The following is a 16,168-nucleotide window of genomic DNA, read 5'->3' as shown; positions in this document are numbered from 1 at the left end:
AAATTATCAATTAAAAAGTAATAATATTTTAATATCAAAAATATTTGGACTACTAAATAGAAGTGATCCGAATTCAAACCTCATCCTTGGAGCACTTTTTAGACCAAGATTTCAGTATTTTTCGGGACAAAACTATCGTTAATTTAATTTTTTGGATCACATTTAGAAAAAGCAGTCCTCTATGCTTTTGGAAAAAGTTGTCTTCCGGCTTTTGCAGAAATCCGTTTGCATCGAGCATCGAAAAAGAGCAGCATATCAATACACCATGCTAATAATCTCCATGATTAGGTGAGGAAGGGCCTTTCTGACATAGTGAGGAAGATCGTTGATCCGCGGATGCTACTAGCCTGCTACAACATGAGGATCGTGACTCCCTGGCTGATGAATCAGTTAGAATGATGGAAGTTTGCTTGGCTTCAATACTTGAAGTCGGGGTATTATGTTCAGCTGAAATTCCAAGAGAACGCATTGACATTGGAGTTGCTATTAAGCAGCTACATGCAGCAAGAGACAGACTTCTCAATACCAATTCATTCCAAGTTGTCTGAGTTAAGTAAATGAATACTTTGATTATACTTTCTGTACTTGTTTGGAATATTTGGTGTCTCATTTGGTGCCGGTACTGATTGTGTTTATCTTCATTTTGTAATGTTACTATAAAAAGATAAACTCTGATTAGATTTTTAGTTCCTCTCTCTAAACTTTACTTTCTTTCATTTAGAAACCCAATATGTTTCATTTGCTTATATACTCATCTAGCACAATGTCCATACACCTCATCAATCATCACTTCTACTTGCTGAACAAAATTCTTGAATCTGAAAATTCTCCAACTAAATTAGGTATAAAAAAATGTATTGTAGCTGAAACCGTTCTCATGTTTGATATTGAAGCTATTACGCGACCTAAACATATCCACAAAGCATCACAGAATGACTAAAGATTTGAAACTAACTAAACATCTAACAGAAAAACTTATACTGTGTTACCATCTCCCTGAGATAATTCCAACACCTCGCCAAAGCCACCGTGATCAGTAATCGTCTTGCTTCTAAACTCCCCAAAGGTGGTAGATTTATATGATCTGGCAGCATTAATGTATGCTGGTTTTCTTCCACTTCTCTTTTCTTAATTATTGAATGCCCTGTTGTTGTAGACCTGCTGAATTTCTCTCCTTCGTTTTCTTCTTGATCCTCAGTTTGTCCTGCATTAGAAGTCCTAGGCTCATTTGCCTCCTGAATGCTGTCAAGGGAAATCTCCTTTCTCCCTTCGCTTTCGCCTTCATGATCATGATCATCCTCTTCTATTGTAATTCTAACACTATGTTCTGATGACATGTCATCATGCATACGCCTTGAAACATCGTCTGGTGATTGATCTGTCACCGGTGCTTCAGGGATTCTCCGACAAACAGGGCATGATTGGTGAGATCCGAGCCAGAGGTCAATGCAATCTTGGTGAAACACATGAGAACAAGACGTCAAGAGGCGAAGCACATCAGTATCTTGAAACTCACACAAACAAATAGCACATTCCAACCCATACTTCTCTTTTCTATATTCCTTGACAGTAGAATACACAAACGAAGGAAAAGCATTTATTATAGCAGGATCGAGCCCCTTGACAGGAGCCGCGCCGCCTTGTCCCACTAGATTGCCTGCAGGGCTCTGCTGTAAACTCAAAAAATGTCCAAGACGTTCAAGAAAATATTGACAGAAGTATATAGAGAGGAAACCAACAATAATAATTATAAAAAGAGAAACGGTTAGGATCAATGTTATGGCTGTATTGGAGTGATCATGAGGAACCGCAGAGTGGTAGGTTGTGTTGGAGGCTGGTGACATTGCTGAAAAGTGAAGTGATCCAGGCCGGAGAAGGTGGTATTTGGACAATGTATATTGTCAAGCGGCAAAATAAAAGGAATGGTGTGAAGTAAAGAGAGGAGGGTGTTTGGGTGAGTGAAGTGTTGAGCACAAAATTTGGAGGAACGGATCAGATTTAAGGGGGTGTCTGTCTGAATTTATAAAGTCCACTTTATGCGCTTTAAAACTCAAAAAAAAAAAATACATAATGAATCTATAAATCAATTTTAATTATTTTAATTATTTGATTTAATAAATATGTGAAGGATTATTTTAAAATAAAATTTATAATTATTCATTATTATATTAATAAATTTTATACTCAATAAATTGTAAACAACAAAATTTATTGAAATAAATAAAATAAAAGTTATTTTTCAATTATAATTAAATTATAATTTATAAACAATAAACACTTTTTTCAATTATGTCAAACGATCTTTAAAGATACCCATAAATGTAATATTATTGTAATCGTAAAAAAATAAAAGGAAAACATCGTATTTTTACCGATGAGTATGCAGATATATATGATGTAAATGTAAGCATATAGATATGCATATGCTCGATGAGATAACCTACACGTACATAACGTATAACATCTTATTCAAAAAGGTATATATAAAATATATGAGTTAGCGTAGACTGTCTATGTTCTGCAACTACAGAATGGCATAGAAATATTAAGTATCATTATTTCATGAAAAATATTGAAAATCATTTATGTTCGACAAGTAGAACACATATGTTCTGTAATATGTAAATATGTTCGGAAAATTAACATGTTTTGCAGAATAATGTGTTTTTCACTATTTAACTTGTAAAATGTTTAGGATTGTCAAAATTTTTAACAAAATAATGATGTTTATAGAACATGATTTGCAAAATAACACATTTTGCAATGTTTTTATGTCATTTTATAGTTGCAGAACATACGTGTTCTACGATACTACAGTAAATATGTGTACTACATGGAACTTTGTTCTAAAAGATATAATATATGATCAGAAATTTGCCGAAAAAGACAACAGAAAAGAAAACTAATAAGAATTTAAAATTAAATTTCTACTAATTTCTAATTTAAAGTCGGGAATTGAAAGAGGATTACATACTGTAATTTTACATTCAGGCTAGGAGATTGACCCTTGTTTTGCCGGTTACGTTAAGATTTATGATTTCATTACAATTTTTTTAGAACTATATATATTTAAAAATAATAATTTGAAGTAATAAGGATTTTTTTTTTTTGCAAAAGAGCAAATGGATATTGTTTTTTCACAATAAAATGTATAAAAGTCAAACGGTCAAAGGGATCATAGCAAAGAATATTTTTTATTTTTTATCTAAAATTCAAGAGAGACTTAAAAAAATGTTTTAGAATGTTTCAAAAAAAAAAAAAAAATGTTTTAGAACATTTCATTACAAAATATATTTGTTTTTAAAATTATAAGTACACATTTTTTTTTTTAATTGCTATTCTGTAACGGTATACAGTAGTTTTTAGCCTTGTTTGCTGAGCACTTGGCGGGCTTTATCATTAGCCAACCACAGATGAATGAGGCCACTACATTTCATTTTTGAAACTTCATTAGCAAAGATTGTTATAAACCATTGTCAAGCAATCAAATTAGGAACTATTTGCGATATCTACACAAACAATATTCTCATAAGCGGCTACACAAGATGCAAAGAATTAAGTCTTGCACTGAAGGTGTTCGACGAAATGCTTCAGAGGGACACTGCTTCTTGGAACTCCGTGATCGCTGGATATATAAACTCCGGGAGCTACGAGAGTGCGTGGGAGTTTCTCAAGAGCATGAAAAGAAATGGGGTTGTGCTGGATGGCTATAGTTTTGGAAGTATACTTAAGGGGATTGCTTGTGACACACGTCTCTTTCTCGGGCAACAAGTGCATTCCGATATAGTTAAGATGGATTGCCAAGGGAATGTATATGCAGAAAGTGCTCTTTTGGATATGTATGCCAAGTGTGGCAGAGTGGAAGATGCTATGAGGGTATTTGAGTGCATGCCTGAACGTAATTCTGTGTCGTGGAATGCTCTTATTGCAGGTTATGTAGAAGTGGGGGATGTTTTTAATTCGTTTAGGTTAATGAGTTGTATGAAGAGAGAACATATGTCTCCAGATGATGGTACATTTGCTCCTCTTTTGACACTGCTTGAAGACCCTGTTTTCTACAAGCTGATGTTGCAGCTCCATGGCACAATTCTAAAGCACGGTTTGGCTCATTGTAACACTGTATACAATGCTACGATTACTGCTTATTCCGAGTGTGGATCCATTCAAGATGCCAAGAGGATGTTTGATAGCTGTCCTTTTGCTAGAGACCTTGTCACGTGGAATGCCATGTTGGCAGCGTACATTGTACATGAGCAAGAAACGAATGCATTTAAATTGTTCCTAAACTTGCGTGAACTTGGACTAACGCCGGACCTCTACACATACACAAGTATTATTAGTGCTTGTTCAGGAAAACCACAAGAATTCCAAGGGAAGTCATTGCATGGGCTGGTCATAAAAGTGGGGCTCGAACAATCAACACCAATTTCTAATAGTTTGATGGCTATGTACATCAGATTGAATTCCTTATACATGGAAGAAGCATTTTTTATATTTTCATCGATGAAGTTCAAGGACCGTGTCTCATGGAATTCAATTCTTACAGGATTCTCACAATATGGATTAAGTGAAAATGCACTTAAGTTATTTCAGGATATGAGGTTAAACTACCAGGAAATTGATCACTATGCTTTTTCAGCTGTATTAAGGTCTTGCGCTGATATGGCTGCCCTGCAATTGGGTCAACAGGTTCATGTATTGTCACTAAAATCAGGACTTGAGACCAATGAATATGTCACCAGCTCGTTAATATTTATGTATTCCAAGTGTGGGTACATTGAAGATGCTAGACGTTGCTTTGAATCGACATGCAAAGACAGCTCAGTCAGTTGGAATTCAATCATGTTTGGCTATGCCCAACATGGGCAAGGTCAAGTTGCACTTGACTTGTTCCACTTGATGAAAAATGAAAATATAAAGATGGATCACATAACCTTTGTGGCAGTGCTAACTGCTTGTAGCCACATTGGTCTGGTAGACGAAGGAAAAGAATTCCTGCAATGTATGGAATCTGATTATGGAATTCCTCCGCGAATGGAACATTATGCTTGTGCAGTAGATCTTTTTGGCCGGGCTGGACGTTTACAGGAAGCAAAGGCCTTGGTTGAAGCCATGCCATTTCAACCTGATGCAATGGTCTGGAAAACTCTTTTAGGTGCCTGCAGGATGTGTGGTGATATTAAACTGGCATCTGAGGTGGCAAGCTATTTGCTGGAATCGGATCCTGGGGAACACTGCACTTATGTTCTTCTTTCTGACATATATGGGCACTTAAGGAGGTGGGATGAAATAGCTACTGTAAAGAGGTTGATGAGGGAGCGAGGGGTCAAGAAGATACCAGGTTGGAGTTGGATAGAACTGAAGAATGAAATTCATTCTTTTAATGCAGAGGATCATTCTCACCCCTGTTGCCAAGAAATATACACCCTATTATTTGGCCTATTGGATGAGATTTCAATTCTGGAAAATGGTAATAATATAGAGTTGTTAACTTATCTGGGATGAACTAGCATGGATGTTATTGATCTAGACATTGGTTGCAGGTTCCTCACAGCCAACTTCAGTAAATGTATCCTTTGATGGGTTTCCCCCCCCTTCTGGAGTCCCTGGGGCCATTGACTAAATTTGCATATCTGACAATATTCAATCTCCTTAGTTCTAGAATTCTGGGTTAATTACATCTAAAATCTTTAAGCCTTACTGTATTGTCTCAAATTCTAAATTTACAGAGGATTTCTTTCTTTCCAAGGTGGAAATTGCTCCATTTAGCTTGGTTACATGTTTTCTTGTACCTCAATTGTTAGTATAAGTTATAATCTCAACAGTGTATCACATTTGCATGATATTGCTGTTTCGGGAGTGCTATGAGTTCCCAAATTTTTAAATACTCACTTATTCACATGAAGATATCAACTCTTGTGTGTTGGTATTGTGGGGATAAGTTCTTAAGTTACAGTAAGCTCGTGCTCACCCCTTAGAGGTTGCTGTAAGCCTGTATTCTGTAACTTATTCTTTTCTTTCTCTTTCAGTTAAGTTTGTTGATATAGGAAGTTACAGCTGATGATACTCTTCTTTTATCTACAATTCGTGTTTCAAGCCGGCTCTTGAGCTTTATCTTGTGAAATTAATTATAAGCAAAACTAAGTTTTCAGAAAGAAGTGATAGCTCTTGGTTTTTCTATCTATATATAGCAAGATAACAATGGATGCATCTTGAAGCAATAACAATAATATCCGAGGCCACCGGCCAGTCGGCCACTGTCAGCCAGAAAACAAGAGCAGAATCTTATAAATTTCAGCAAGAGCAGAATCTTATACTACTGTATTTTTTTCCCAGCTCTAACAAAGATATTTTATTTGGGGGCATGGATAAGATAAGATATTAGAAGCCAGAAATTATTGGTTTCTTTTCTTATGGTTATTACTGTCTTCCTACATTTTCATTCCTTTTTATAGATGGATATTTTAAAAAGAAACATAAGTTAGGCAAAAAAATATGAAAAATACTTCCCTCCATTTTGATTTTCTTAAACCAAATTTTCACTAAAATTTACAAATGTTGAATAAATGAACAAAATAAAGAAACTATAATTATTAAAAATTTGCTTATATATTTTTGAGTTTATTGAAAATTTAAAATTATACAAAAATAATTTATAAAATTTAATCAAAATTATGTTAGTTTGATTGGAAAAGGTCATGACAACAAACTAAAGTTCGAATAATGTGCTTACTCCGACTGTGACCGTGGGAGCAGTACAAGACTAGTGAAAACTGACAGCAGAAAACAATACTATAAGTGACCAGCCACAGGCCACAGGCCACAGCCCACAGATACGTAGGAGAAGGCAGCACATCGTAAATAACAAGGCACACAGGATTTGGCGATATGCTATTCAAATAATCCGGTTTGCCACGGGATTGATACGGTGGTCCTGTTCGACAAATAAGTAATTCTTAAAATAAAGATTTATATTTTATTAAAAATTTGATATTAATATAAAATTTGAAAGAAATATTAAGAAGATAATCCATATTCATCGTTTAATAAAAATAAGAACTTATTTTCAAACTAAAAATAGGTATGCATTTATTTCTTTTCAAAAATAAATACTTGTTTTCAAAAATAAGTTAAGTCAATTACCCCCGACATATTGTTAGTATCTTTTACTAAAATGTCAAATTTAAATTTTAACCTGAAATCAAAACTAGCCATTTTTAAATATATACACATATATAATATTTTGTGATAATTAATAGTTACGGTGTCGGTCACCGTCTAATTTCTTTAGACATTTTCTTATTTCTTTACTAGTTTCTTTCATTTTAAAATTTTAATTTTTTTAAAAAATTAGGATATAAAACCTGATCAAATTCATGATTTCATCCATGTTTTAAATCTTTCAAAATATAAATAGATCTGGTAATTTTACCTTTTTTTTTCTTACCTTTTAATATTATTTTATCCTAAATTTGTAATCTTTCATATAGACTATCTTATCCTAAATTTCTAATCTTCATCTCCAATTTGAAATTTGGATGGGAAGTGTGAAGACTAGAGCAGGATTGATGTCAAGTCCAAAAAAAAAAAAAAAAGAAAATTGATGGAGGGATCTGGTGTGCACGTGATACCCACAATCCCACATGATTAGCCCGTCGCCGTCGGTGCTTAATTCCGTATGTTCATGTATGTACCCTCAACAGGTTAATTGCACTATTCCGATAGAGAGCATAAAATTTTACTCCCTCGGAGGGATCTGGGATGTATACGTTTGGAATGAACACGGAAACTAAGAAAAGTGTATAAATAAGTATAAAGTAATGAGAAAAATAAAGAAAAGTACGTAAAATGGTGGGACCCGTGCATATTTAATTGATAGATTTTGAAAAAGTAGATGGAAGTAGTGGGTGAGTGGGATTTTCATAATATAAAAGTTAACTATTTTGAAAAAGTTTTGAAATGTATTAAATTAAATAAGACATCCCGAAAAAGAAAGTGCATAGAAATCAGAGGGTACTTAGGCAATATTATAGTAACATTTCAGTACATAATCCATCCTTTTTCTAAACAATCAACACACGTGTTAAGAACACGTCACCCCAATTCATGTTATTTACATGACACATCATGTGAAAAACTATATAGAGTCTGCTTTACTTCACTATCTAACGCCTCCTCTGTCGCCGCTTGCCCCCTCACGTGGATTCTTCACACGTGTCGTTCACTCACTCGCTTCCCGAGGTCAACGCCGTCAGCTCATCTAACGGCATTCAAACACCTATATATATCAACGCAATCGTCTTTATCTTCTTTAGAGAAAATATCAACACAACTAATTTCATTTTTCAAATTATAGATATGAAATCTTCTTTGATTCGAACCGGCTCGTCCGGTTCACTTCCGGTTCATTCCTCCTTTGTACCGACCTCGCCGCGAGTTTCAGTTCCCAGCAGATACTCCGGCGAGAAGACTAAATGCTCGCCGACAATTTCGCTGCACTTTCACGCCAATCAGACTCCGATTCGAAGAGTGTCGTCGGAGTCTGATCTCAAGCTTTCCGGCACTTTCGCCAAGCTGACTCGTGAGAGATCGCAGTCTTTTCCGGCGATTATACCGGAAGAAGACTATTTCTCCGACGTCGGAGGAGGTGGAGCGTTGACTTTGACTGAAAATGGATTTAATCATGAGAATTACACGGCGGTGGATGACTTCGCGTTTTCCGGCGACGGAATCGGGAAAGGGAGAGTGTCCGGTGGAAGTAGAGGCGGTAATGGTTTTGGAAGCGGTGGTGGAAGCTCTGATCGGAAAGATGTCGGAGCGTATTATCAGGAAATGTTGAAGTCTGATCCGATGAATTCGCTGCTTCTTCGAAACTACGGCAAGTTCTTGCACGAGGTAAGTTCTCGACTTCTTGTTGAAGTTGCTATCAACATTCTCGCTGTGATATATAGTTAAAATTTCGATAAATCAATAATAATCATATACCGTGGCAAAAAAATAAAATAAAATAATAATCATATACTATATTTTTCGGTTCTAAAATAAATACGGATGAATAAATAAAATTCTCGGGTCCAAGATGTTTAATATGTAAAAGATATGTGAGCGCGACTTTATGTGAATGATGTATGAAGTGAAATTGATATTTGTAATTGGTGAATTGAAGGTGGAAGGAGACAGTGTGAAAGCTGAAGAGTGTTACGGAAGAGCAATTCTAGCTAGTCCAGGTGATGGTGAAGTGCTTTCTCTGTATGGCAAACTAATTTGGGATACGCAACGAGACGGAGAAAGAGCTAAATCGTACTTCGATCAGGCTGTCAATGCCTCTCCTGATGACAGGTACATCGCGTCGCGTTTATCATTCATGCATAGGGTTTTCTGTAAATGTACTCTTTTTTTTTTTGACAGATCTGTAATTGTACTCTTAAAATTACAAGAATTTGAAAAAATGCAGATCATTATGCATGAATGCTTGATTTGTTGTTGATCTACCTATTGTTGGCAAGGACTTTTCTGATTGACATTTAAGATGATAATTCCGACATATATTAAACCTGTGCACCAAAGCGATATATATATATGGATACAAGTACTTGTGATTGAAAACTGGACATTGATCAAGCTATTTATGCTTGAATGGTTAATCTGCTGTTACCTATGGTGTTTTATTGTCACATGGCATCTGTTTATATGACGAAGTATTTATTGTTATTGTTATGTTCTGTAAATTATATGCAGTTTGGTGATGGGATCATACGCGCAGTTCATGTGGGAAGCAGAGGACGATGAAGAAGATGCAGGGGAAGAGATTGAAATGTCAAGGGCGGCCATGGTTGAAGCTTACTAGTGAAGTAACCGTTTTTCTAAGTGCCATGGTTGAAGCTTACTAATGAAGTAACATTTTCTTTAAGTTATACAAATAACAATCTGGACTTGACTTCTATATGCATGTTACTAGACATGCAAGATGTATAAATATAATTACGTATTACGTTTAGAATAAGAGGAATAATCTAACTCTGATTATTTCCCCACTTGCTTGTTAATCTATAGAGAGGATAATGGAAGTCTAAAACAGGAGATGAGGAGAGAACTATATGTACCAGTTGCCTATTTCTTGTTTTTGTTTGTACAATACTTTTAACTAATTTAACTGAAATTTGTATACATTGTTATTTTGGATTATTAATAACCTGGTAGCACTTTAAATTTTACTCAAATTGCTATACACTCTGTTGAATATTTGGTTTCGGATTGATCATATTCGGGATCAAGGCATCAAGCTAAAGACGGGCAGAAGGAGACGACCTTATAGCCAGAAGCAAGACTTGTGGACGCACATTTCTTGTTCATGTGTTGGGCATTTATGCAATGAGTTTGTACATGACACTGGAAACATCTCATGCTCAATTGGAAAACTTCTCGAGATCTTTTCAGTCAGAACTTTTAACCCTGCTTCTCAAAATCAGCTCAGAGCTTCCTGCAGTGAAATACTGAATTGGAAACCTCTATGAAGTAACCATGAATCTTATAGATAATCCTCTTCTGTTCAGCAAGTAGATAAAGCAAGCCTATCTATCCTGTTAAATGCAATTCATTTATGCTCCAATAAATAAACCTCATGATTTAGGATCAAATGCCATCTTCTATTAGTACCAGAACTTTTCTCAGTTGTTACTATTGTAGACACTCAACATAATGTATTGAGAACTCTTCATGTAATCAACAACTTCCATCATATGAAAACGTACAGCTGAACTATCATAACATGCTTTATACAACAGCCATATATGGTCAATTAGTGTAAAAAAATTTGCAAAATTTGTCACAAATAAATTACTTCTCTTGAAGTCTTCTTTAGCTTGAAAACTTATTCGAAACATTAGGAATATAAATGAATCCACATATGAATACATAAATTGACCTCGAGATGCCAAGGCAACTTAGTGGTACATATATCAAGCCATGTTTTGATTAACTTGCAAGAGATCGAACCTTTAAAATACAAAGAAATTGAAAGAGATGACATACAAAGTTACATGCAGTAGATTCTCCCTTGTAGCACAGTAAAATTTGTGTGATGGATCTGCTTATTCTTAGTAATCAACTCTCACTCACACTTACTGCTGCTCCGTAGAAGCCAGTCTCTTGCTATGTGTAGCTTCTTAATAGCAACACCAATGTCAATGCGGCTTTTTGGTGTTTCAACTGAACATAGAATCCCGACTTCAAATATTGAAGCAAAGCAAACTTCCAAGGAGTCACAGTCCTCTTTCTGTAGAATGATCCGGGGATCAACAACATCCATCACTTTGTTGGGAAGAGCATTTCTCACAAAATCATGAAGATTAGTAGCACAGTCTATGCCACTAGTTGTAGGTCGTTTCCCTGAGAAAATTTCTAGTAAAAGAATTCCGTAGCTGTACACGTCTCCTTCTGCAGATATCGTGCCACCCATTCCATACTCTGTATAACAAAATGGTTATTTTGGCATATGTTCATATTCTGTATATAAAAATTATCTTAGCTTAAATCATCCATTAGTAATTTGCCTTGTAGAACGTCTGTAATCTAGTTTCTTAATCTTTCATACTGATACGTACAAGAAAATTAAAGAATGAAACAAGAGTCCAGGTTACCTGGGGGGACATATCCCACAGTTCCTCGAATACCAGTTGAACTACTCTGTGCGCCATTTGTGTCACCTGAGTTAGATAAAAAAAGTCTGGCCAAACCAAAATCACCAACATGAGCAACAAATTCCTCGTCAAGAAGAATATTACTTGGTTTTATGTCGCAATGAATAATTTTTGTATGACACTGATGATGCAGATAATCCAGCGCCAATGCAACATCAATGGCAATATTGAGTCTTTGACACAGAGTCAAGTTTTTCTCATTCTCTTGGTCAGTTGCACTTGGATGTAACCACTTGTCTAGACTCCCGTGTGTCATGAACTCAAAAACTAATGCCTTGAAGTCGTTACCCTTAAAATCAGTGCTGGAGCAAACTGTGATGATCTTAATGAGATTTCGGTGGCGAATGTTCTTCAACATTTCACATTCTGCCAGGAAACTCTTGTTGGCTCCGTGTACTTCAATCTTTAGTACTTTCACTGCGGCAATCTGGTTCAATGATTCAAGAATTCCTTTGTACACTGAACCATATCTTCCCTCACCGAGCAAATTGTTGGGGGAAAATTCAGTAGTCGCTAGTAGAAGTTCTTGGTATGAAACCCTAGGGTAATCGTCCTCCTTCAAAACTAAGGTTCCGACATTATTCTGCTTTGACTTTCCTGATAACTTGATAATAATGGTAGAACATGCTAACAAAGCAGCAAGAGGGAGAAGAACTATGATGAGTATTAATCTCACTGAAAATTTCTTTTTATTCATCTTTGAGGTGTTTGGTGGACAAGTATGCAACTGCAGTGCTTGTATGCCTCCACAAAGCTGAAAATTTCCGGCAACAGAAAAAGCACTAACATTTGAGAACACGCCATTTTTGGGCACTTCACCTCCAAATTTGTTGTGTGACAGATTGAGAAATCGAAGTGAACGAAATTCCCCAAGAAAATGCGGAATATTACCAGACATATTATTGTCCGAAAGATCTAGCAATTTAAGACTTCTTAAAGCTTTAAAAGAAGATGGAATTCTACCTTGGAAGAGGTTTCTTTCCATATCTAGCTCCTCCAACATTAGACAGTCACCCAGGCTCGTGGGTATTTCTCCGGTCATTTTGTTGTCTGAAAAACCTAGTTCAACAAGATGGATTAAGCTTCCAATGTTGGATGGTAGCGGCCCTGTCAGTAAGTTTTGATCCAAGTAAAGCACATGACAGTTTGAAGAAAGTCCGGTGATATGTTCCGGTATTAGGCCGCTGAGGTGGTTGTTAAAGAGGTATAACCCTTCTATAGAAGAGATATTAAATAACGTGGTAGGTATACTTCCGTGGAGCTTGTTATTGGACAAACTGACGGTAAGCAATTCGGTAATGTTGCTCAAGCAAGCTGGAATCGTTCCTGAAATGTTGTTTTCACTTGAAAGCAGGCTCGCTAACTTGGTTAACTTACATATTGATTCAGGAATAGTTCCTGTCAACATGTTTTCGGCCAATATAAGTTCTGTCAGATTCCAGAGTTTGCCAATTTCTTGGGGTATGCTTCCATAAATGTAATTTCCGTTCAAGCGCAGACTCTCTAGTGTTGTTGATAGATTGGAAATGGAGTTTGGGAGCTCCCCGCTAAGACCATTTTCTGGTAGACCCAATACTTCTAGCCGGGTACTGTTGACCAAAGAACCAAGGAAGCTCAAGCCATCGGGCGATTGATTATGTCCAAGTTGATTCTCCCCCATGTTTAGCACTTCGAGATTTGACAAGCTTCCGAAATTTATTGGCAAAGGACCAGTAATATTGTTAACTGCTATATCAAAATTGACAAGGTTTGAAGCATTACTCATGGATGGGGGAATAGGCCCTGAAAATTTGTTCTCTCCAGCGAGGAAATCTTCCAGATTAGGAAGGGTGAAGCCTAAATCTGCAGGAAGAAATCCTTCCAAGTCATTTTGAGTTAGGACAATGGTAGAGAGAGATGATATGTTGTAGACTGACAGTGGAACTGCGCCGAATAAATTGTTTCCTGCTAAATGAAGCTCCACTAATTTCGAAAGGTGAGCAACTTCAAAAGGTATGATCCCAGTCAAATTGTTTACTGATATATCAAAGAGCATGAGAGATGATATATTCCCGATTGCAGGCGGGATTGATCCGGTGAAATGATTCCTCTGTGCTTCAAACACAATAAGTTTAGGCCAAGATCTAAATTCAGTAGGTAAATTTCCTTCAAGACTGTTATCACTTAAACTGAACTTTATAAGATCTGAACAGTAACTTAAATTCAATGGAAACCCGCCTTGAAAGAAATTGCTCTCCAAGTTCAGATATTGTAGTCGAAAAAGTTTACCAATTACCTCTGGTATTGAGCCCCGAAATTTGTTTTCTTGAAGATAGACTCCTTTGAGAAAGGAGAGATTTCCGATATAAGGAGACAAAGTGCCGTCTAGTTGCTGAGATGGGAGGTTCAGCATTATTACTCTCTGACGTTTCCGGCTGCATGTAACGCCTTGCCACTGGCAAAAATGGTTGGAATGGTTCCATGAGCTCAGCACACCGTTTGGATCTCCTTTTATGTAATCCTTAATTGAAAACAAAGCTTCTTGGTCTGTGAGGTTACTCAAGGATGTTGCCATACAGCTGTTTCGAGGTTCTATACATGTCGTTAGGAGGGACACTAATGCGATAAATAGGAAAATCATAGTTGTGCGCGTTCTGTAGTATGACTACGGAGTACTGAGTAATGCCAGTGGTTTCTAGTTTTGACGTGTTTATATTGTTCCTCCGGCTTCAATATGTTGTGGAATGGAATGAGTTTATAAAGGGGTTTTTATTATGAAAATTCAGTAGGTAAATTTCCTTCAAGCTACTTTAAGGATAGGTATTAGGTAGGACTACTTACATACTACCTCCTCAAATCTTATTCTGAACGAAAATATTGAGTACATATGGTATGATATTTGATAATTTGAGAACTCAAGTCAAGGACTCTCTTGCATTTTTAATCAGTTTGAACTTATTTGTTTCAAAAATAATCAATTTTTTTCGACTTTTCAAAACTGATCAGAAACTTGAACGACCCTGGGGAGTTTGTATTAACACAGGTCGCCCCTTCCATGGCCAATTGGCCACCCATTGCAGTTCTAATTTCTTAAATTTGATTTGTTTTATGCACCATATGTCTTCTTTATCAAGTTTTCCAGTAATATCTGCTTTTAGGGTCTTCTCTTATTGACATATCATTAACAAATTTCAATTTATTCTTACAGGATAAAGCCCCTTATATTGAGGAACGGATTTTAACAAAATAATATATTATATATTTTATTATCAAAATATATATTATAATATATATATATATATATATATATTATATTATATTATACTGTACTATTATATTATGTTGTATTGTATTGTATTGTATTGTATATTATATTATTATATAATATATTATTATATTATCAAACTAATATATTATATAATATATTACCATTATATATTATTATTTTATTATATTACTATATCATATATTATTATATTGTATTATCAAAATAATATATTATATATTATAGTATCAAAATCATATTGTATAATATAATATATTATATATTATATTATAAAAATTATATATTATATATTATATTATCAAAATACATTATTATATTATATTATATTATCAAACTAATATATTATCAATATATATTATTATTTTATTATATTATATATTTTTATATTATAATATCAAAATAATATATTATATATTATATCATCAAAATATATTATTATATTATAATAATATTATATATAATATTACCAAAAAAAGTTAATATAATAATTTGCGTTTGAATTATATGAACCATTTGAGCAATGCTCAACCCGCAAATGGTGGCAATATTGTTCCCGATCCAACAACCCGACACGAATTCGACCTGTAAAATATAAATTCGGGTTGGAGTTTTTCGGGTTCGGGTCGAATTCGGGTTGACTCAAAATCAACCCGAAAAAAGGGTCATTTTCGGGTTGAATTCGGGTTACTCGAAATTACCCGAAAATTAATATATAATATAAATATTATATATATTTATATAAAATGCATATATTTATATTATTTTTGTGATATTTATGACTTAAATTAAAAAAAATATATTTAATTTAATATAAATTAATTATTTTAATTAAAATAATATTTATTTAATATTTAAAAAATATATTTATTAATAAATATTATATTTCGGATTAGGGTCGGGTTACCCGCAGATATTACGTGTCGGGTTCGAGTTGGGTAAAATTTTTAAGCCTCGATCGTCAACCAAACACGAAATCCGAAATTGCCAACCCTATGAAAACACAAAGCGGTATGGGTCGCCATTACGAGGTGACCTATATTTTTTTTTTCCACAGCTTGGGTCGCCTGGTAAGGGCGGTCCTTCTCTTTTTAAAACGTCAACACAGGTTCAAGACTTCAACTTGGTTGGTTTTGAATGAGAGCCCCAAGTCAAGAGTCCACTCAGGTTGGGCCGATAGAAAGATTGGACCGTTTGACAAAGACGA

The 16,168-nt window shown here is 35.1% G+C and overlaps 4 protein-coding genes across 5 annotated transcripts; 2 read left to right on the top strand and 2 right to left on the bottom strand.

The window, feature by feature from the left end:
- Window positions 1-896: 896 nt before the first annotated feature.
- On the bottom strand, window positions 897-1,844 carry LOC108208552 (RING-H2 finger protein ATL29-like). The gene is made up of 2 exons (XM_017379081.2): window positions 990-1,844; window positions 897-905 (listed from the first exon to the last, which is right to left on the bottom strand). Exons 1-2 carry the CDS (start codon window positions 1,842-1,844, stop codon window positions 897-899), a joined length of 864 nt encoding a protein of 287 aa, XP_017234570.2.
- Window positions 1,845-3,353: 1,509 nt separating this feature from the next.
- LOC108206695 (putative pentatricopeptide repeat-containing protein At3g25970) lies at window positions 3,354-6,075 on the top strand. The gene has a single exon (XM_017377077.2). It carries the CDS (start codon window positions 3,418-3,420, stop codon window positions 5,503-5,505), a length of 2,088 nt encoding a protein of 695 aa, XP_017232566.1. The 5' UTR covers window positions 3,354-3,417; the 3' UTR covers window positions 5,506-6,075.
- A 2,229-nt stretch (window positions 6,076-8,304) lies between these two features.
- Window positions 8,305-10,167, top strand: LOC108205778 (uncharacterized). Its single transcript, XM_017375847.2, has 3 exons — window positions 8,305-8,895; window positions 9,167-9,339; window positions 9,739-10,167. Exons 1-3 carry the CDS (start codon window positions 8,359-8,361, stop codon window positions 9,845-9,847), a joined length of 819 nt encoding a protein of 272 aa, XP_017231336.1. The 5' UTR covers window positions 8,305-8,358; the 3' UTR covers window positions 9,848-10,167.
- A 638-nt stretch (window positions 10,168-10,805) lies between these two features.
- LOC108205777 (probable LRR receptor-like serine/threonine-protein kinase At3g47570) lies at window positions 10,806-14,467 on the bottom strand. 2 transcript variants are annotated; one of them, XM_017375846.2, is made up of 3 exons: window positions 13,975-14,467; window positions 11,640-13,788; window positions 10,806-11,466 (listed from the first exon to the last, which is right to left on the bottom strand). In XM_017375846.2, exons 1-3 carry the CDS (start codon window positions 14,317-14,319, stop codon window positions 11,111-11,113), a joined length of 2,850 nt encoding a protein of 949 aa, XP_017231335.1. In that variant the 5' UTR covers window positions 14,320-14,467; the 3' UTR covers window positions 10,806-11,110. The 2 variants fall into 2 exon arrangements, with proteins under 2 accessions (XP_017231335.1, XP_017231334.1); XM_017375845.2 differs by having other exon boundaries at window positions 11,640-14,467.
- Between the last annotated feature and the right edge of the window lie 1,701 nt (window positions 14,468-16,168).

Source organism: Daucus carota, chromosome 2 (genome assembly GCF_001625215.2).
Source record: "Daucus carota subsp. sativus chromosome 2, DH1 v3.0, whole genome shotgun sequence".
Classification (NCBI taxonomy): domain Eukaryota; kingdom Viridiplantae; phylum Streptophyta; class Magnoliopsida; order Apiales; family Apiaceae; genus Daucus; species Daucus carota.
The sequence above is the reverse complement of the archived record's forward strand: the minus strand, read 5'-3'. Positions and strand labels throughout refer to the sequence as shown.